The 20,903-nt window shown below is 39.1% G+C and overlaps 1 protein-coding gene across 1 annotated transcript; it reads left to right on the top strand.

The window, feature by feature from the left end:
• Nucleotides 1-482: 482 nt before the first annotated feature.
• LOC137047411 (zinc finger protein 585A-like) lies at nt 483-20,903 on the top strand. The gene is made up of 6 exons (XM_067425041.1): nt 483-801; nt 4,097-5,396; nt 7,416-7,421; nt 10,848-10,926; nt 13,319-13,526; nt 19,488-20,903. The coding sequence occupies exons 1-6, from the start codon at nt 696-698 to the stop codon at nt 20,660-20,662; spliced, it is 2,874 nt and encodes a 957-aa protein (XP_067281142.1). The 5' UTR covers nt 483-695; the 3' UTR covers nt 20,663-20,903.

Genomic DNA, 20,903 nt, shown 5'->3' with positions numbered 1-20,903 from the left:
AGCTAGTGGTTGAAATGAGTACAGCAGCTCAAATTCAAATTAGTGTAAATAAAAATTACTAAAGTATGAATAAATACATAAACGCAGAATTACTAAAAAGATAAATGTAGAAATAAATTAATAAATGAAGAAATAAATATAGAAGTACATAAATTAATTAAGAAATAAATATATGAATAAATAAATAAATATAGAAATGCGTAAATAAATGAAGAAATAAAGATAGAAATACATAAATAAATGTAGAAAAAATATAGTCTAAGTGTAACACAAATGGTACAAAACTAGCACAATTAAAAATTATACTTTTGACAAAATTACTTATGTATTCATTCATTATTTTAGCATTTAAATAATTATTTATTTCTATATGTATTTACTTCAGCATTTAATTATTTCTTCATTCGTTTATTTATTTCTATATTTCTATATGCATTTCTTCATATATTTAGTTATTAATTCGTGTATTTATACATTTATTTATTTAATTCTGCAAATTTAGCCGTGCATCCGGATATGCAGCCTCATAAAAAGATGTAAATCTTTGGTGTAACTTCTTCCTCAACAAGACCTCAACGCCCCGAAGAGTCTCTACTCTCTAGATGAGGAGGACTGTAACCTCCTCCGGACAGACTCACTAGTTTGAGAAGCATAGAGTGATCTTTGGCATTAGCAGCGTCAAACACTCCCTGGTTATGGTAAAGATGGAGCAGCATGAAAACAGCCAGACGACAGATGTGCAGACGAAGACCTGCCAGTCTTCACCAGAGCGAGATCTGACGGATATAACGTTAAACCAGGGTAAGTCGATTATCTAAACTTACGAAGAATCAATCTGTTCATTGCTGATCATGGCTAATGCAAAGCAGACTTACATGCGTGAAACGACTTATTCATAAAACCTTTCCTCGTTCTATTGACGTCCATTCGTACACATGTGAATGCGGGATAATTCGCTGCATTATAATCGGTCACTAGAAGGCAAGCCTGCAACCTTTAGCCGAGGAGTGTAACGGCTAATGCTAACGCTCGGCTCTGTGTCGGGTCGGTACACAAGGAAGGAGACCAGAGGCCGTTTTTAAATGGGTGTCTATGTGAAAGAGTCTTCACTACAGTGCATAAACGGCCTTTGTGAGGAAATATCAGCTATTTTGCAGGAATCGACTGCCATGTCCACAATGTTCAACATAAGGTTGCCACCCATAGTTTAGCAAAATAAGGGACACCCATTTATGACACTTTTTTTCTCCCTATTCAGCTCTAAAAATAAATAAACAGTTATGATCCGCAATACTTTTTTGAGCAACATTTATTAAAGAGCCATACAGGCGCCTATTTTTCCAGCCACAAAATGACTAATTTACCTTGCATTGGAATTATCTATTTTAACCTTAATTACTAAACTAATTGTAATATAAATAATAATAAGAAAAATATTTTAAGTGGTCATTGAAGGACCATAATTATAGCACTAGTATTTAGTAGCCTACCAAAATATCTGCTCAAAATATGCAATAAATATTATTGAACTAAAATATAGAACATTTATTAAATTGACAAATAGTTAAGGTGCATGGTCACATTTGACCACCATTGAGTATGATTGTGACTAGGGCTGGGCGATAAAACGATAATGATATGTATCGCGATAGACACGTAAACAAAATCAATAAAAAATAAGTTCAATAAAGCGTTTGATAATGTTGTTTTCTTCGTCATCACAATGTGGTGGTTTTGATGTGATGGCAGCCAAATTGCACCAGAAGGCCCATCACACACACTAACTTATTGGTGGAGAGGAGACTGGAGTGGAGAGTGTGATGAAAAACAATCAGATGTGGATGATTAGGAGACCATAATGGACAAAGGCCAATGGGCAAATATGACCAAGATGCCGGGGTTACACCCCAACTCTTTTTCCGAAGGACATCCTGGGATTTTTAATTGACCACAGAGAGTCAGGACCTTAGTTTAGCGTCTCATCCGAAGGACGGTGCTTGTTACAGTATAGCGTCCCCATCATTATCACCCTGTAGCCCACCCTGTACTGGGGTGTTAGGACCCACACAGACCACAGGGTGAGTGCCCCCTGCTGGCATCACTAACGCCTCTTCCAGCAGCTACCTAGTTTTCCCAGTTGGTCTCCCATCCAGTTACTGACCAGTCTCAACTCTGCTTAGCTTCAGTGGGAAACCAGTCTTGGGCTACAGGGTGATATGGCTGCAGATCATAAAATATATATGGGGAAATTATATTGTGTTGGTCCCCCTGTATGCTGTGGAATCTGGCCTGAGTCCTGTAAGTTGCGAGGTGGTGTCACCATGGATCGGATTTGTTGGTTCACCACATCCCACAGATGCTCAAATTGGATTGAAATCTGGGGAATTTGGAGCGCAAGTCAACACCTCAAACTTGTTGTGCTCCGCAAACAATTTCCTGAACCATTTTTGCTTTGTGGCAGGGCGCATTATCCTGTGGAAAGAGCCACAGCCGCCAAGGAATACCGTTTACTGGTGTACATGGTCTGCAACAATGCCCGTCTTTTGGATGAGACGTTAAACCGAGGTCCTGACTCTCTGTGGCCATTAAAAATCCCATGATGTCCTTCAGTAAAGAGTAGGGGTGTAACCCCGGCATCCTGGCCAAATTTGCCCATTGGCCCCTGTCCATCATGGCCTCCTAATAATCCCCATATCCTGATTGGCTTCATCACTCGGTCTCCTCTCCACCAATCAGCTGGTGTGTGGTGGGTTTTCTGGTGCAACATGGCTGCCGTCACATCATCCAGATGGGGGCTGCACATTGGTCCTGGTTGAGGATAAACTAGATACGCAATACACAACAACCTGAGATGCACTGTGTATTCAAACACCTTTCTATCAGAACCAGCATTAACTTTTTGAGCAATTTGAGTTACAATAGGTCGTCTGTTTGATCAGACCACAAAGGCAGCCTTCTCTGCCCATGTGCATCAATGAGCCTTGGCCGTTCATGACCCTGTGGCCGGTTCTCCACTGTTCCTTCCTTTGAACACTTTTAATAGATACTGACCACTGCAGACCGGGAACAGCCCACAAGAGCTGCAGCTCGTTAAAATGCAAGCGTGGTTAATGCAATGCTTCTTTTATTTTTTTATTAGTGCAATTCAACAAGCTTTTTGTTTCAAAAAAATGTGTCATTAATGTTCTTCCATAGAAGTGAACACTGGGGGAATAATACAGTAGTATTAATACACTGAAGTACACTGAGGTTATTCCACGGTGTGATATGACCTGAGTAATATGAAAGTAGCACTGGTTTCAGTTACCCTGATGAGCGGACTTATATAAAGCATTGCCATGAACGACAATGAATATTAGGAAGTATCGACCACTTAATGCCATGATTGGCCAACCGGAATTGAGTGTTTTAGAGGGCTACATAATTAACTTGAAAGCACGTGTTAGTTTATAGGTCAGGGCTATTCAAATCTTACCCTGGCGGGCCAATGCGGTGCAGAGTTTAGCTCCAACCCTGATCAAACACACCTGAAAATGCTAATCAATGTCTTCAGGATCATTAGAAAATCACAGGTGAGTGTGTTTGATCAGGGTTGGAGCTAAACTCTGCAGTGCATTGGCCCTCCAGGGTAAGATTTGAATAGCCCTGTTATAGGTACTTGGTTGATGATCCCTAGTTCTAGTCTGATTTGTTAAAAATATCAGAATTATTTAAAAGAATGGCTTGACACTTGATTTAGTTTTTTATTATGGTCATTTTATCTTATCTTTTGAATTAAAATGCATCAGATTCAGAGGAAAAGAAGTCACAGCCTATGCAACTTGGACCTTGATATTTATATGTCAATTTGTTTCTTTAACATAAATAACAGTGTCTAATAGAGTAAATGCTATAGCAAATTACATCTAAAAATGTTATTACTTATATTACTGTTTAATGATAACATGAGAATTACAGATTTAATCTTTAGTACTGGCATGTCAAAGATAAAAAGGACCTGTTGCATTCTGTCATTGGGGAGCATAAATTATTTTGGCTAGCCACCTGTGTTGTCATTTAATTGATTTTCGACATTGACTTTTAATGTCCATTTTAGATTGGAAGAAACTAAAAGAAGATTCCGTCTCTTGCCATCAACTTGGGATGTGTCTCATTCAACAAGCAAACCTTAAACAGCACATGACAACTCAAAAGGAAGAGATTTTCACCTGCTCTCAGTGTGGAAAGAGGTTTACAATGAAACACAACTTTGAGATCCACATGAGACTTCACACTGAACGGAAGCCTTTCACCTGTTCTCAGTGTGGGAAGAGTTTCACAATGAAACAAAACATTGAGATTCACATGAGAACTCACACTGAAGAGAACTCTTACACCTGTCCTCTGTGTGGAACGAGTTTCACAATGAAACAAAACCTTGAGATTCACATGAGAACTCACGCTGAAGAGAAACCTTTTCCATGTTCTCAGTGTGGGAAGAGTTTCACAATGAAACAAAACCTTGAGCTTCACATGAGAAATCACACTGGAGAGAAGCCTTTCACCTGTCCTCAGTGTGGAAAGAGATTCATAATAAAAAAAAACCTTGTGACTCACATGAAAATTCACACTGGAGAAAAGCCTTTCACCTGCTCCCAGTGTGGAAAAAGTTTCACAGTGAAACAAAACCTTGGGATTCACATGAGAATTCACACCGGAGAGAAGCCTTTCACCTGTCCTCAGTGTGGAAAGAGTTTCACTTCGAAACAAGGCCTTGTGATTCATACAAGAGTTCACACTGGAGAGAAGCCTTTCACCTGCACGCACTGTGGAAAGTGTTTTATAATCAAACAAAGCCTTGTGAGTCACATGAGAATTCACACTGGAGAGAAACGTTTCACCTGCTCTCAGTGTGGAAAGAGTTTTAGAGTAAAACAAAACTTTGAGAAACACATGAGAGTTCACACTGGAGAGAAGCCTTTCATCTGCCCTCAGTGTGGAAAGAGCTTAACAGAGAAACAAAGCCTTGAGAGTCACATGAGAATTCACACTGGAGAGAAACCTTTTGCCTGCTCTCAGTGTGGAAAGAGTTTCATAGTCAAACAAAGCCTTGAGTGTCACATGAGAATTCACACTGGAGAGAAGCCTTTCACCTGCTCTACGTGTGGAAAGAGATTCAGAACCAGACCCAACCATGAGGATCACATGAGAATTCACACTGGAGAGAAGCCTTTCACCTGCTCTCAGTGTGGAAAGAGTTTCACTCAACAATGTCAACGAAAAATTCACATGAGAGTTCATACTGGAGTAAAGCCTTTCAACTGCTCTAAGTGTGGAAAGGGTTTCACACTGAAAAAAGGCCTTGAGAATCACATGAGAACTCACACTGAAGAGAAGCCTGTCCTCAGTATCGGATGAGCAATACTGTTTAAAAAGGCACAAAAAAAATAACATGTGCAAGACAGAGTTGTTATTGTAAAAGAAAACTATATAAACCCATTGAAACAAAAAGTACAAAATTGTTGACTTAATTTCAGAATCCACTGTTCATGGTGGACTCTAATACTTCTACCTCCTAAAGAAATAGTTTTATTCTGTTGATACTTTTGAAAATGTCTTAACTGATGGAAAGAATAACTGCTCTGACTACATGTCATGCTTTCTCTTATGCTTTTGCTTTAGTGGACTGTTTCTGTCTTCATCTGATGAGTTTACTTCCTCTTTTTTTAGTTCACTTCCATGGTTAATTATGTCCCTTTCCTGCGTCTAGTTTAGTTGATTATCCTGTGTCCCTTTATAATCCTCTTTTTCTGTCTGTTGTTGTAGATCATTGTCTAAGGAGGGAGAACACTAAAATAAAATTGCTTAACATAGAAACAGAAGCTAAGAGAAGTGCTTTGGATTATCTTCTTGTTTTAATGATGGTCAATGCTGTAAATAAATCCTCATTTTAACTCTCCTTGCCTTCTACTCCTTTCACACCACAACCAATCCATTACAGAAAGACTGAACTAAGATGAATCAAGCAGCCATCTGTCTCCTACTTCTGTGAGTTTATCCAACTGGCTATTTCAGCGTACTTCCTGGATAGTCTCTTGATTTCGTTTTACCATGCTGGAATGAGTGAACCAGTGATCTCTTGGAATGAGCAAATATAGGCATAGCATGTGTTGTAAGGCTGGCCAGGGATTAGCCTTCCACTGGCCACAGATTTAAGCCTCTACCCCTTTATATTGCTAACAGTAAAGTGTTCTTTCGGTCGTATTGACATCAAAAACATCAAAACAACTGATCACCTTCTTGTCCTTTCCTATTGATAGACAGCTACTCTATGTTATTGTATAAACGTTATGAACCCCTTCAATGAAAGTCCAAGGCAGGGGTGCCCAATTATATTCCTAGAGATCTCCCAACCTGCGAAGTTGAGCTCCAACCCTGATCAAACACCTGAAACCTTTAATTAAGATCCTCAGGAACACTTGAACATTACAGACATGGATCATGGTTGGATCTGAACTCTACCTTGCCTGTAAGCCTAAATCCATAACCCGAAATGCACAGAAAATGAACTAACCATTCTATGTAACCCCTAGGGCAGTGGTTCCCAACCACGTTCCTGGAGGCCCACCAACAGTGCACATTTTGCATGTTTCCTTTGTCTGACATACCCACATAAGGTTTTGAAGTCACTACTAATGAGCTGATGAACTGAATCAGGTGTGTTTTACTGAGGAGACATGCAAAATGTGCACTGTTGGTGGGCCTCCAGGAATGTGGTTGGAATCAGTGCCCTGGGGACATGGTACATCAGATTGTTCTTACCACATGAAGAGAGTAAGGAAAGATGACTGATAGGATCAAATGATATGCAGATCCTGAGCACTGCTGACAAATGTCTAATCTTGTTCAGTTCCCTATCCACTTTTCCTCCACTGGTAATGTCAAGCCTGAATGCTTGACTCTGCTTTCGTCCAGTTACATGGTTCCTGCTTCTTCTTTTTATCATTCTTTCTAACATTTGTTTGGTATCTCGGTATAGGAACACTGAGGCATGGGGGGAGGGAGGGGGAGGTCTCTGTCCCATCTGGGATTTACGGGTTCTCGACAAACACCTCAGAAAATACAAATTTAAAATGCTCTCACTGAGAACTTTGTGTCAGAATATTCATCAAGAAGATTGGTTCACCTTGTTAGGTCTCCAGGATGCATATTTTTAAATTATTATTATTATTTTAATGCTTACAGGCTTACAATGCTTAATATTTAAGGTTCACTTATCAGGGCACAGCATATGAGTACAAGAAAATTCCTATCGGCCTTTCTCAAGCTCGCAGGATATTCCCCAAATGTGTGGAAGGGGCTCTGAGACATGTACAGGAATCCAGGGGTCAGAGTTTTATTTTCATGATCTGCTTGTCTGCCTGACGTGTCCGCAGCAAAAGGTAAGCGATGTGAACACACACACATCTGGAGAGATTAGGTTTCAAATATATCAGACCAAGAGTTTTCTAACTCATTCACAGGAGATGGTCTACTTGGGTCTCAGGTTGAATTCAGTGATGTTTCAAGCATTCCTATTAGGAACGCATCAAGACATTTCACAACTGTCTCCCTTTTTCAACTAGGAAGATCAGTCTCTCTCAAGACGTGTCCTTGGTTACTACGTTTAATGGCATTAACAGTGTAAGTGGTTCCCCTGGGAATACTACAAATGAGGAGAAGTTCAGAACTAGACAGCATTGCAGGCCTTGCAGTATTGCAGGGCATTCGCTCCAAGAGTCATCACACAGTGCGTGTCTCACCAGAATAAATGAGCGCTCTCCGTCATTGGAGAGCCCAGTCTTTTCTCAGGACAGGATGCCCTTTGGGTCCTACAGTGTTGAGGAAAGTGGTGACGACAGATGGATCTCTCAAGAGCTTGGGGGTGGTGTTCGAGGGCAGAACAGGGGGAGGAGTTTGGTTTGCACAGATAATGAAGCACATTCATTTTTTAGAGCTAATGACAATGTTCCTAGCACTGAGACATTTTGTGGATTGTCCCAAGAATCATCATGTATTGGTCAGGACGGACAATACAATATGCATAATAAATCAGCAGAGTACGTTGTCACAAGCTTCACATCTTTAGCAAAAAAACTGATTATGTGGAGCAGCAAAAACCTGTCATTACCTGTGATGAATCTTCTAGGAATAATAAAAAGGGCAGCAATGGGAATCATCTGTACGGGGAGTGAATGATTCTCCTCCAAGTGATCCTCATGGTGTGGTAGAGATTCTGCCTGGCTGTCTTAGATCTTTTCACGTGAAAACGAGTAATGTTCCCTGCTCTTCTCTGTCAGGCAATGATGCTCAGTAGATGATGGTCCTTCTGCTTTGTCTTGGCCCTTAAACCCTGTTTCCAACTGGCTCCTCCATCTCTCTGGCTCCGCCTCAGTCTTCCGATCCTATAGCTCCACCATGTTCTTTACAGCCTGAGTCATTGCTTTGGTCCTCCATTCCTTCAGCTCCATCTTAGTCTCCACCATGGTCAGCAGCCCCTCTGGCTTCACCAGGGATGTCCTTTACTCAGGCTTTCCCATGCTTTTCCCCTCCACCGTTTCTAGAGTGGTCTCTTCTTCCACCATCTTCACCATGATGGTCTTAATCTCCTTTGGCTTTGCCATGGTCTTCTCTTCTTTTCTGGTCTCTGGCTCCTCTGACTCACTCTGAGCTAGACCAGCTTTTACATTTTGCACATTATGAGGTCATCATTCCTCATACTCACACAGTCTGTTTTATTAGGTTAGTTACTATAAATACTTCAACCTGTGTTAGCGTACAGATCCGACAAACCACTATAAAGCTAAAAACATCAAATTCACTCATACTGTTCTGACTCGGGTTGCTATATATTTTCTAACGTATTCAACTTTGGGAAATCCCATATAAAACTTCCAAACATTCCCATAGACCCGAAATCATGTAGTGCCCAATACTGTTCCTGGAGACCAACCTATCTGTAGAGTTCAGATCCAACCATGATCCAACAATCGTGTCTTTAATGTTCAAGTGTTCCTGAGGATCTTAATTAAAGGTTTCAGGTGTGTTTGATCAGGGTTGGAGCTCAACTTTGCAGGTAGGGAGATCTCGTGGAACAGGATTGGGCACCCCTGCCATAAACTTTCTTTGAGGGGTTCATAACGTTCATACAATAACTTAGAGTAGCTGTCTATCAATAGTAAAGGACAACATGCTTAAACATGCTAGCCAGTTAACAACAAAACTGTACTCAAGTAAAAGTAACTATCTATACAAATCTTATTGAAGATAATCTAGCTATGATAATCTTAACTGGTTCTTGAGTAAGAGTAAAAAGTTATCCAATGAAAAACTACTCAAGAAGCTAGTTACTTCAGATCAAATATTGGACAATATATTATACACAGATCAGGCATAACATTATGAACACATAAAGGATCTGCTGCTAACATCTTGGTGAATCACACATTCAGGGGTTTGGTGAAATCCATAGAGCACAACCTTCAGAGCTCCATTCATCCATCCATTCATCCATCCATCCATCCATCCATCCACACACACACACACAAAATTAAAGGGTTAGTTCACTCAATCTCACATCGTTTCAAACCAGTAAGAGCATCGTTTATCTTTGCAAAATAAATATAGATATTTTTGATGAAATCCGAGAGCTTTCTGACTGCTCCATAGACGGCAACACAACGATCACTTTTAAATAGATCAAATAGTATTGGAGCGCAATAATTCTGACTAAAATACACATTTGCTCAAATATTAGTTGTTGAATAGTTGGTGGTGAACATAAATGTGCCAGATGTAGAATTTCAAACCTACAAATTAGTGTATTTTTATAACAGCAGTAAAGTGACTATTGTAGGGTAATTAAAATAGCCTAATAATTAGTCTGTCGCTTTTGTTTTGTTTTTATTTTCACCTTTAGTTTAGAGGATTTAAGTTCTGCTTTGAAAATCATTATTTTGTTTTTAAATCTTAATGTTACAAAGTTAGAATGTAATGTGATTTAACCCCATTTTTGCACAGACTGCATTCACATTTTTTTTTTAATAGCCTTTAATATGAACATTGTTTGTAGGACAATATTGGTCAGGATGTAAAATAACATTTAAATTAAATAAAAAATTTTTTTTAATTCAAATAGAAAAATGTTGTATGGAAACTTCCCTGGTGTCTGTGGCCTCTTTCAGCAGGATAATGCTCCTGCCACAAATCAGAAATGATTCAGGAATGGTTTGAGGAGCACAACAGTGAGTTCAAGGAGTTGATTTGGCCTCCAGATTCCTCAGATCTCAATCTAATAGAGCATCTGTGGGATATGCTGAACAAACAAGTCTGATCCAAGGCGGCCCCACCTCGCAGCTTACAGGACTTAAAGTATCTACTGCTAACATCTTGGTGCCAGATACCACAGCACAACTTCAGGGGTCTATTAGAGTCCATGCCTCAACGGGTCAGGGCTGTTTTAGCAGAAAAAGGGGGACCAACGCAATATTAGATCTTAATGTTATGCTTGATCGGCGTATTAAGAGTATTAAACTGTTATTATAGTGTTTTTTTTTAATTATTATTCTGAAGTGAGCGGCTGTTTAAAAGCGTTAACTTAGTGTTAGTTTTTGTCCACAAAGCAATTTCAGATTGGCGTTTAATAGGCAGCAGATTAGATGTACAATTTGAGAAGGCTTTAGAATTTCTATCACTCAACAGAACAGATATAGAAAAAGCTACAGGCACACTGGGTTCCTGCTTGTTCTGCAAACATACGAGACAGTTACTTAGCAGGGACCCGACACATATCACTGAGAGCTGTTATCTGGTGTTTTTGGTTCACCTAGAGCAGATGGAAGAGGGGTGGGCTCTGGCATTGTGGCTGAGGCCGAAGAGCTCTCACAGGAGGAGGAGGAGGAGGGCGGGGTGCCAGAGAGGCTTTAGCAGTGGTTGCAGAGCTCGCCGTGATTTGGTTGATATCTGGGGGCTGCAGCAGTAGTGGGAGAGCTATATCTGGTGTGAAGTCCTGTCGCAACTCTTCTGCATGTGCGTTTCATTTTGGTTAAGTGTAGTGGCACACACTGCTAAAGGATGATGGAGGAAGAAGTAGAAATTGTCCTTTAGCACTCTTGCACCAAGTTTGTTTAGGTGGAGGCCGTTTGATGTAAACAGTTATCTTGGACTCAAGAAAAGATTTAAGGTGTCAAAAAAAGTTCAGTCCTCTTCTGTTGCATGTTTTTTTCCAGCTATGTATTAAGCCCAAGCAAACGTGAAAACATTAGTTCCTCTTGTTGGGGTTTGGGGGACCACTGATAAATGACTGAATTTTCAGTCTTCTAAGCATTTCAAGGAGTTTGTTGAAATCCCTCTCATGGAGTTCTGACTGGTCTTTCCAAATATTTTCCTTCCCCACATGAATAATAAAACCCTTTGCAGTTTTGTGCTTCTTCAGACCGTTCTTGAGTTCCTTGTTTGCATCAGAAACGGTTGCTTGAGGAAAGAAGCATGTAGTTGTCGCTATCCCTGCTGCTAAGGTTTCTGATTATGGAGTCACCCACTTTCAGAGTGCTGGACTCGACTGTGCCATGAGCAGAATGCCGCCGTCTGCTCGTACCTGAGTGCCTGCTATGCCGAGTTCACGCTGCACGATTTTCAAACTCGTCAGATCACAGTTCCTTTCACACTGCACAAATATCTGGGGTAGCATGGCACTATGCACGATGCACTTCACGATGGATCGGCAAACGGTGGTTTCACACTGTATGACTTTATAATAGGAAGAACCGCCGACAACTCGGTCTGGCCACAAACTACGTTTCACAACAAATACAAACGCGAGGTGTGACAAGGAAACACAGCAAAATCACATGTGCACCAGTCCGGAGTTCTCACACGAGACTGGAATAATTATTAAAAATTATAGCCTGCAGAAACCTTGCAATCCAAATTGTCTGTGCGCTAAAATATGCAGCGAAAAGGGAACTCAAGCAAATATTTCCATTTTACTGTGAACATAATGCGCCATGCGTTTATGATAGCAGTAACTGTAAAGTGACTATTGTAGGGCAATAATATAGCGTAATAATTAGTGTGTTAGTCTTTTATTTATTTTAATATTAGTTTAGGGGATTAAACTTCTGCTTTAAAATTCATTATCATTATTTTGTAAGATTGTAATTTTACAATATTGGAATGTAATGTGATTTGACCCCTTTTTTACACAGACTGCATGGTCTTTAATATGAACATTGTAGGACAATATTTGTCAGGATGTGAATTAACATTTAAATTAAATAAAGATTTTTTTTTTTTAATTATTATTCAGTTAGAAATCTGTAGCATGAAAACAGTTTTCTCTGGTGGCTGTGGAGGATAATGCGCCCTGCCACAAAGCCAAAATGGTTCAGGATTTGGCTTCCAAATCCCCCAGATCTCAATCCAATCGAGCATCTGTGGGATGTGCTGAACAAACAAGTCTGAACCACGGAGGCCCCACCTCGCAGCTTACAGGACTTAAAGGATCTGCTGCTAACATTTTGATTCCAGATGCCACAGCACACCTTCAGGGGTCTAGAGGGGGACCGACACAATATTAGGTCATAATGTAAAAACATAAAATAAAAAAATACTATTTTGTGTACTACCTGTCTTTAATTCCACTGTCTTTTGTTAGCATAATCAAGTTTTATTAATGTTCAAGAATAAACCCTTTATTCATCACTATTTATTATTTATAAAAATTTATCTTTTTATCTGAAAAAAAGCGATGAACACTTTTAAGAAAAGTATGAGCGATAATTGTAATCCTTATTGCAGCACAACCTTCAGAGCTTCACACACACACACACACACACACACACACACACACACACTATATATATATATATATATATATATATATATATATATATATATATATATATATATAAACACACACACACACACACACACACACACACACACACACACACACACACACATATATATATATATAATATAATACATTTTAATTGGTTTTGATAAATAGAACATTACAGTAGTTAGTGTAAAAATACAAAGTTGTATTTGTATAATGGGGAGATTTAGTCTTGTCTAGAATCGAACAGTAAACGGCTGAAAAGTCGCTGCCCCGTTCTAGTTCTGACACACAACACATAACCGGACACATGGATGTGAAACTTTTCAACATGTAAAATATTTAACGCAACTTCTTCCTCAAGAAGACCTCAACGCCCCTGCCCCCTTTACGAAAATACTGGCTCCAGCGGCGGCGCCCCCAATGTAAATAAACGCCCCCCGATGAGAAACGCGTCGCTAGAGCGTCTCATTCTACCGCAGGACTGGACTAGCAAGGACACAGACTCACTTGAGAAGCAGACATGGAGTGATCTTTGACAGGAGCAGGAGCAAACGTTCTCTGGTTATAAAGATGGAGCAGCATGAAAACAGCCAGACGACAGATGTGCAGACGAAAACCTGCCAGTCTTCACCAGAGCGAGATCTGACGGATATAACGTCAAACCAGGGTAAGTTGATTATCTAAACTTACAAAGAATCGATCTGTTCATTGTTGATCATGGCTAATGCAAAGCTAACTTGCATGCGTGAAACGACTTATTCATAAAACCTAACGTAAGAGGTGAATTGTTTTCTCGTTGTATTGACTTCAACTCGTACACATGGGAATGCGAAATATGTCGCTGCTTTATAATCGGTCACCAGAAGGCAAGCCTGCAACCTATAACTTAGCCGAAAAACGAAACGGCTAATGCTAACGGTCGGCTCTGTGTCGGTACCATAGGTCGGTACACAAGGAAGGAGACCAGAGGCCGTTTTGGTTTCCATTCAAACGTAAAGCGAATATTTTCAAAGTTTGCAAAAAACTAAACAAAAATGTGAATTAGGGGCGCGTTTCTATCGAGTTGTTTGAGCGGATGACGGTGGTATTGGTAACCTAGTAACCAACAGTAAATAAACCTCCCTCAGCTTAACCCAAACGTGAAACACGCTTGTTAGTGGTATTAAAAGACCAAATTCGGTAAACGCCAAACTAATAAAGAATAATAATTAAACATACAGAAAAGCAGATGAGTCCGGAATATGAGCACAACGCGTTTAATTACAAGTTAAGCGTTTTCCTCCCATAGAAAATACTTATGGGGCTGTTTAGTGATTTGCAAAAACCAAAGATGTACTCGGTAGTTGACAAATAGACAGTATTTTTTTTTCTTTGTTTGTTGCGAAAAACCATTTTTTAAGAAGACAATTTTTTTAATGTAGTGACGTCATTTGTTTGAGAAAATATAAGGGGTCACTAACTTTATCAATTCTTTCAGTTTTTTTACTGAACTGTACTGTAAATGTCTCCGATGGTGTGACAGCAAAAACTAAATGATATACATAGCATGAGAGAGATTTGTCTGTTTGTCTATTTAGACACTTATTTTTATATAGTGCTATGTATTTAATTACGAATACAATTATTTTTCCCCCATGATTTGTTGGACATTTTAATAAATATGAGACAAACTTTGCTGTCATCCTTTCAAAACTGCTGTAAAAGATGCTATTTTAAGATGAGTGATTATATCTGCCCTTCAGCAACACTCAACTGTTCTTTTAAGATATTTCGAGATAAAACAAATCTGAGGTTCTTTTATGTGTCACACCAGAGGACCTTATGTCACTCTAAAGGACAGAAATGGCAGTTATATTGTATTAAAGAATGTGAGGGGTATTACATTATTTTATTTAAATTTGACTATCAAAGAAGAAAAATCTCTGGTGTGACAAAGTGTGTGACAGTACAGGTGTCAAAGGATGTTTCAGCATTTGAGTCAGTTAATGATCTTGCTATTTGTAGCTAAGCTGTCATTAGCAGTTAGCAAGACACATATTTGTATAATTTTCCATAATTATGTAGTTTAACACACATTTTTATTTAAAAATATATAAATTAGGGACAACAAAATGGAACACTTTTATAGTGGTTCCAGAAGAGTTAAATATTTGAACAATTCTTAGGCCTTGTCCACACGAACACTTAGACACAAACTAACCATGTGCTTGTGTCATGGGGCTTTAGTAAAATTACCTTGAAAACAGTCTTTTAACTAATTCAACTTGTCAGTGGAATTGCCCAGTTTACAGGATATGGTGTCACACCGAAGGACAGTTTTCAGAGACAAAATGTATCAAGATCTTATGCTTTTAGAAATATATGGATGGGAAAAAAGGATTGCCATTTACTAAAATAGACACTTGTAAAATTATGCATATCGAACCATGCTTGAGACAGTCACACTATAGGATATTTTGAAATTTGCCTCAAATGTTAAAAAACCTTGCTGCGCCATTTACATATAGTTTTATATTAAATTTACGTTATAATTGTCTCAAATTATCGTTAATGTACATATTTTCACCATGTGCTGCAAAATGTCTTTACCTTTTCAATTATAGTTAAATTTTTGTAATACACCCTAAACATAGGCCTATAGGAAAAAAAACTTCAGCTGGATACTATTGCTGAAAATAGCATAGCGATAGCATGCAATTGGGAAATCCCTTGAATTATATGCGACAAACCACTGATTCTGAGGGACAAAATAGATTCAGGATCAGCTGTGTGGCTGAAGATTGCTGATGTTTTCAGATTTTCAGGTGAGATTTTCAATGAATTCAGTTAAACTACGCCTGAGGTAAAATGTTCAGGTTGCAGATTTGGCAGCGATTGTATTTAATTGTACAGTATAATTATAACATAGTATAGACATTATCTTAATTTCATAATGTCTTTAAACATAACAATATTGTGGACCGTAAACTGATAATCATAGAGTGTACATGTCTGCACATTAGTTGAGAGTAAACAGAGGATGGAACGTTACATGGTTAAATTATTTTAGTTATTGCTAAACTAAAATGTTACGGAAATGTTATACTTTTACTTAAGATTTTTAGGGCTAACACTACCAGTACCAACTTGTACCAAGGCTACTTTTTTTCAACTTTGGTTACATTTGAATCGTGCTGGACTGTGTCACTACTATTGCTCTATAATGCTGCTGCTGCCAGACAATAAATTTGCACTTTAAATAAGGTATTCATTCATTAATGACAGTAGCTCATTGGAAAAGGATGGAAAATGCCCTTCATTTAGTTTGCACTAATAAATGCTGCTGCCTGCCAGCTGCAATAACCAATACAAAGTGAAATAATAATACTAAATAATAATAATAATAAAATGTTGTTCTAAATATTTTTTTCTATATCGTCATAAATATCATCGCAAATATTCTAGAAATATTTTGATATAATTTTGAGGCTCAAATAGCATCTACGCAATGCATTGCACACCCCTATTTCAAACACATTTGTAGTTTATTAGTCAGCTCACCAGCAGGTGGTGCAACAGGCAGAGAGACTCATTCACAAAAACTGCTTTACAGAAATGGCAAGCGATTAGTATGTCATAATTATCAGGGTCAGTATATGCGGAAAAGATGATAGACACAAAATCTGTGGTTGTTTAATTCAGTGTCTGAAACGGTTACTTTTCCTGCATAGCCTGACATGTAATGGAAAACCCTTGTACTGCAGCACAGTGCCGTGATATGAAGTTGAGGAAGCTAAATAACCGAGTTGTAATTCCTCAGATGCAATGTTTGATCTGTATATGAAGGCTTATCTGAAGGCCACATGAAATTTGGAGGTCTGTAGCTATTGACTCTGCAGAAAGGTGGCGACTTCTTCTGCATACCGTGCGCCTCAGTATGCGCTGACCCAGCTCTGTGACACTGCTTTAGGTGGCCTACCACTTTGTGGCTGAGTTGCTGTTGTTCCCAGTTGCCTTAACTTCATTATAACACCACGAACAGTTGAGCGAGGCACATTTAGTAGTTAGGACATTTCACAAATGGACTTCTTGCACAGGTGGCAACCTATCAAGGTACTACGCTTGAGTTCACTGAGCTCCTGAGAACGACGCATTCTTTTAACAAATGTTTGTAGAAACGACTGCATGCCTAGTGCTTGAAATACACCTGTGGCCATGGAAGTGATTGGAACACCTGAATTCAATAATTATGAGGGCTGGCCCAATACTTTTGGCAATTTTTGCTGCGTCCCAATTCACCTACTTATACTACGTCCTAAAAGTATGTACTCTTTTTGTGATACCCCATCCAGGTATCTTTTGAATACTCTTTTCAACATACTACAATTTGGGACATACTAATTCAATTTTTGAATACTATTTAGTATGGATAGTATGCGAATTGAGACGCAGGGATAGTGTATGTACTGGCCCTAAAAATCTTTATAAATACTTACTTCCGGCTCCATTTCTGTAAATCTGTTTTTGTGAATGAAATGAACAAGTCTCTCTGCCTGCTGCTCCTGGACTTTGTGAACAGCCGTTTGCACCACCTGCTGGTGAGCTGACTAACAGGAGATCTTTAATTTGCACTCTACTGATATTCCTGCAGTTCCCAGTAGATTTGAAATGTTGAATTTTCTGCTGAATTTTAACCACTAAAGCAATTTTAAAAGCAAAATAAAAGGTGCATTATCTACAGAATTTTTTTTTTGTTATGCCGGTTGAAAGTCTCTTCATATCCATATAGCAATCAGTATAATAAGCGGTCTAAATAAGTGTTTTTTTTAAATAATATATCTAAATATAAACCAATTAGGCATAACAACAAGTGAATAACTCTGATTATCTCTTCATCACGGCTAGTAGATGGGATATATTAGGCAGCAAGTGAACATTTTGTCCTCAAAGTTGATGTGTTAGAAGCAGGAAAAACGGGCAAGTGTAAGGATTTGAGTGAGTTTTACAAGGGCCAAATTGTGATGGGTCAGACGACTGGGTCAGAGCATCTCCAAAACTCTTGTGGGCTGTTCCCGGTCTGCAGTGGTCAGTATCTATCAAAAGTGCTCCAAGGAAGGAACAGTGGAGAACCGGCCACAGGGTCATGGGCGGCCAAGGCTCATTGATGCACATAGGGAGCATTTTTGTTTCAAAAAGATATTTCATTAATTTTCTTTCGTAGAAAACCTGTTATCTTAACAAACAAGACGAACAATAGAGGAATATTACAGTACTTTTAATACACTGAAGTACACTGAGGTTAGTTTTACTGCAATCAATACCTGAAGACACAATAAATGAGACAAGATGGCACCAGTTGCATTCGTATGAAATGAAGGCATGAGTCCGCGAATGATGTTAAAGTAGTGCTGTTTGTTATCCCGATGAGCATACTGATAGCTTTGCCATGGATGATTGACCAATCAATTGAGTATTTTACAGGGCCACATAATAAAATTGAAACCACACGTTAGTTTATAGGTATTTGGGTACTTGGGACAATCCTTAGTTCTAATCTGATTTGGTAAAAGTATCGGAATTATTAAAAAGCCTGGTCAACCATAGGAAGTTGATTTACTTCTTTAGCCCTATTCGGACTGGATTAGTTTAACATGGGGACGTCGGGGTAAAGTAATTATAACCAGAGGTTCTCGGTGATTTTAGTCCCGTCCGAATGTGCCATCTCGGTAATCATTACGGACAATGTCAGTAAAGATTACCAAGACTTTTACCTTCTGTAAAAAGGTCCGGAAAAATTACCTCAGGTAATACTAATCCCGTTCGAATAGACCCGCTGTAAAAATGTATGGTAAAATTCCGTCATTGCCTGTTTAAAAGTTAAAAAAAGAGCACATTTTGCGACCTTGGAGGCGCTTGAAGCATTCGGTTGCGTTGTAGGTGGTGGGACAAATCTGTGTGGAAAATGTCCAGTATTTTCCGCATATCATTTAAAGCAAAAAGAAGATCAAAAGCACTTATTAGAGGCACAACACATTTTAGCTCTAGGAAAGTGTCTATTACCAACATAATCCAATCAGAATCGTTAGACTGGACCTAACTGTTTATTAAAACACATATATATTGGAGACGGAGTTCAGACTGGCGCTCAGGTTGTGTGTTTGCTCACATTATAAGGGTAACGTCATACGCACATGACGTCAAGGAGGTGCGTAAAGCGAGTTACTCCTCCCACTTCTGCTAGTTTTACTGAGACGTCTTATCCCGTGCGAATTGGCCATTGATATTACAGACGTCCTGAGGTAAAATGACTTTACCCCCATGTCCCCATGTTAAACTAATCCAGTCCGAATAGGGCTTTTCTTTATTATGGTCATTTTTTTTAATCTTTTGAATTAAAGTCACGGCTTGGACTTGGATATTTAAATTTTAATTTGTTTCTTTAACATACTGATTGGCTTCATCACTTTGTCTCCTCTCCACCAACCAGCCGGTGTGTGGTGGGCGTTCTGGCACAATATGGCTGCTGTCGCATCGTACAGTGGGATACTGCACATTGGTTGTGGTTGAGGAAATTACCCCTTCCATGTAAATCTCATGTGCATTGTTCTTCAATTGATTTTTGACATTAATCTTTTAATGTTCATTTTAGATTGGAAGAAACTAAAAGAAGATTCCGTCTCTTGCCACCTTAAGCAGAACACATCTGAAGAGAAGCCTTTCATCTGTCCTCAGTGTGGAAAGTGTTTCGCAATGAAAAACCTTGAGAATCACATGAGAACTCACACTGTAGAGAAGCCTTTCACCTGCTCTCAGTGTGTAAAGAGTTTCACAACGAAACAAAGTCTCGACATTCACATGAGAATTCACACCGGAGAGAAGCCTTTTATCTGCATTGAGTGTGGAAAGTGTTTCACAATCAAACAAAACCTTATGAGTCACATCAGAACTCACACTGGAGAGAAGCCTTACACCTGTCCTGAGTGTGGAAAGTGTTTCACAGGAAAACAAAGCCTTGAGGGTCACATGGGAATTCACACTGGTGCGAAGCCTTTCGCCTGCTCTCAGTGTGGAAAGGGTTTCACAGCCAAACAAGGCCTTGAGAGACACATGATAATTCACACTGGAGAGAAACCTTTTTGCTGTCCTCAGTGTGGAAAGAGTTTCACAGGAAAACAAAGCCTTGAGAGACATTTGAGGATACATACTGGAGAGAAACCTTTCGCCTGCTCTCATTGTGGAAAGGGTTTCATAATCAAACAAAGCCTTGAGAGTCACATGAGAGTTCACACTGGAGAGAAACCTTTTGCCTGCTCTCATTGTGAAAAGGTTTTCAGAAGCAGACCAAACCTTGAGAATCACATGAGAATTCACACTGGAGAGAAGCCCTTTGCCTGCTCTCAGTGTGAAAAGAGATTCGTACAGCAAAGTCAACTTAAAATACACATGAGAATTCACACCGGAGAGAAGCCGTTCACCTGTCCTCAGTGTGAGAAGGGTTTCACAGTGAAGAAAAGCCTTGAGAATCACATGACAACACACACTGGAGAGAAGCCTTTCACCTGCATTCAATGTGGAAAAAGTTTCGTAGAGAAAAAAAGCCTTGAGAATCACAAGAGAATTCACACTGGAGAAAAGCCTTTCACCTGCACTCAGTGTAAGAAGTGTTTCAGAAAACAAGATAATCTTAAAAATCACATGAGAATACACACCGGAAAGAAGCCTTTCACCTGCTCTCAATGTGGAAAGGGTTTCACAGTGAAGAGAAGCCTTGAGAATCACATTAAAACTCACACCGAAGAGAAGCCTGTCCTCAGTGTCGGATGAGCTTTTCAAAATAAGGCAACAAAAACCACGTGCAAGACAGAATTGTTATTGTAAACAAAAACTATATAAACCTATTTAATCGAAAAATGTAGAACATTCACCAAAGTGTTAATATTGCCATGATCCACTGTTCATGATGGACTGTAATACTTTTACCTATTTGAGAATTAGTTTATTTTGTTGATACTTTTGAAAGTGTCTTTAACCAAGTAAATCCATTAAATCATTTGAATGGACTGTT

Source organism: Pseudorasbora parva, chromosome 19 (genome assembly GCF_024679245.1).
Source record: "Pseudorasbora parva isolate DD20220531a chromosome 19, ASM2467924v1, whole genome shotgun sequence".
Classification (NCBI taxonomy): Eukaryota; Metazoa; Chordata; class Actinopteri; order Cypriniformes; family Gobionidae; genus Pseudorasbora; species Pseudorasbora parva.
The sequence above is the reverse complement of the archived record's forward strand: the minus strand, read 5'-3'. Positions and strand labels throughout refer to the sequence as shown.

What these genes read in the sequence shown, in the direction of transcription:
- LOC137047411 (XM_067425041.1), top strand. Translation starts at nt 696, where the DNA reads ATGGTAAAGATGGAGCAGCATGAAAACAGCCAGACGACAGATGTGCAG. An exon ending in AGGAGGAGGAGGAGGGCGGG is followed by an intron (nt 10,927 to 13,318) that starts GTGCCAGAGAGG and finishes ACGCGTCGCTAG; the next exon opens with AGCGTCTCATTCTACCGCAG. An exon ending in GGATATAACGTCAAACCAGG is followed by an intron (nt 13,527 to 19,487) that starts GTAAGTTGATTA and finishes TGTTCATTTTAG; the next exon opens with ATTGGAAGAAACTAAAAGAA.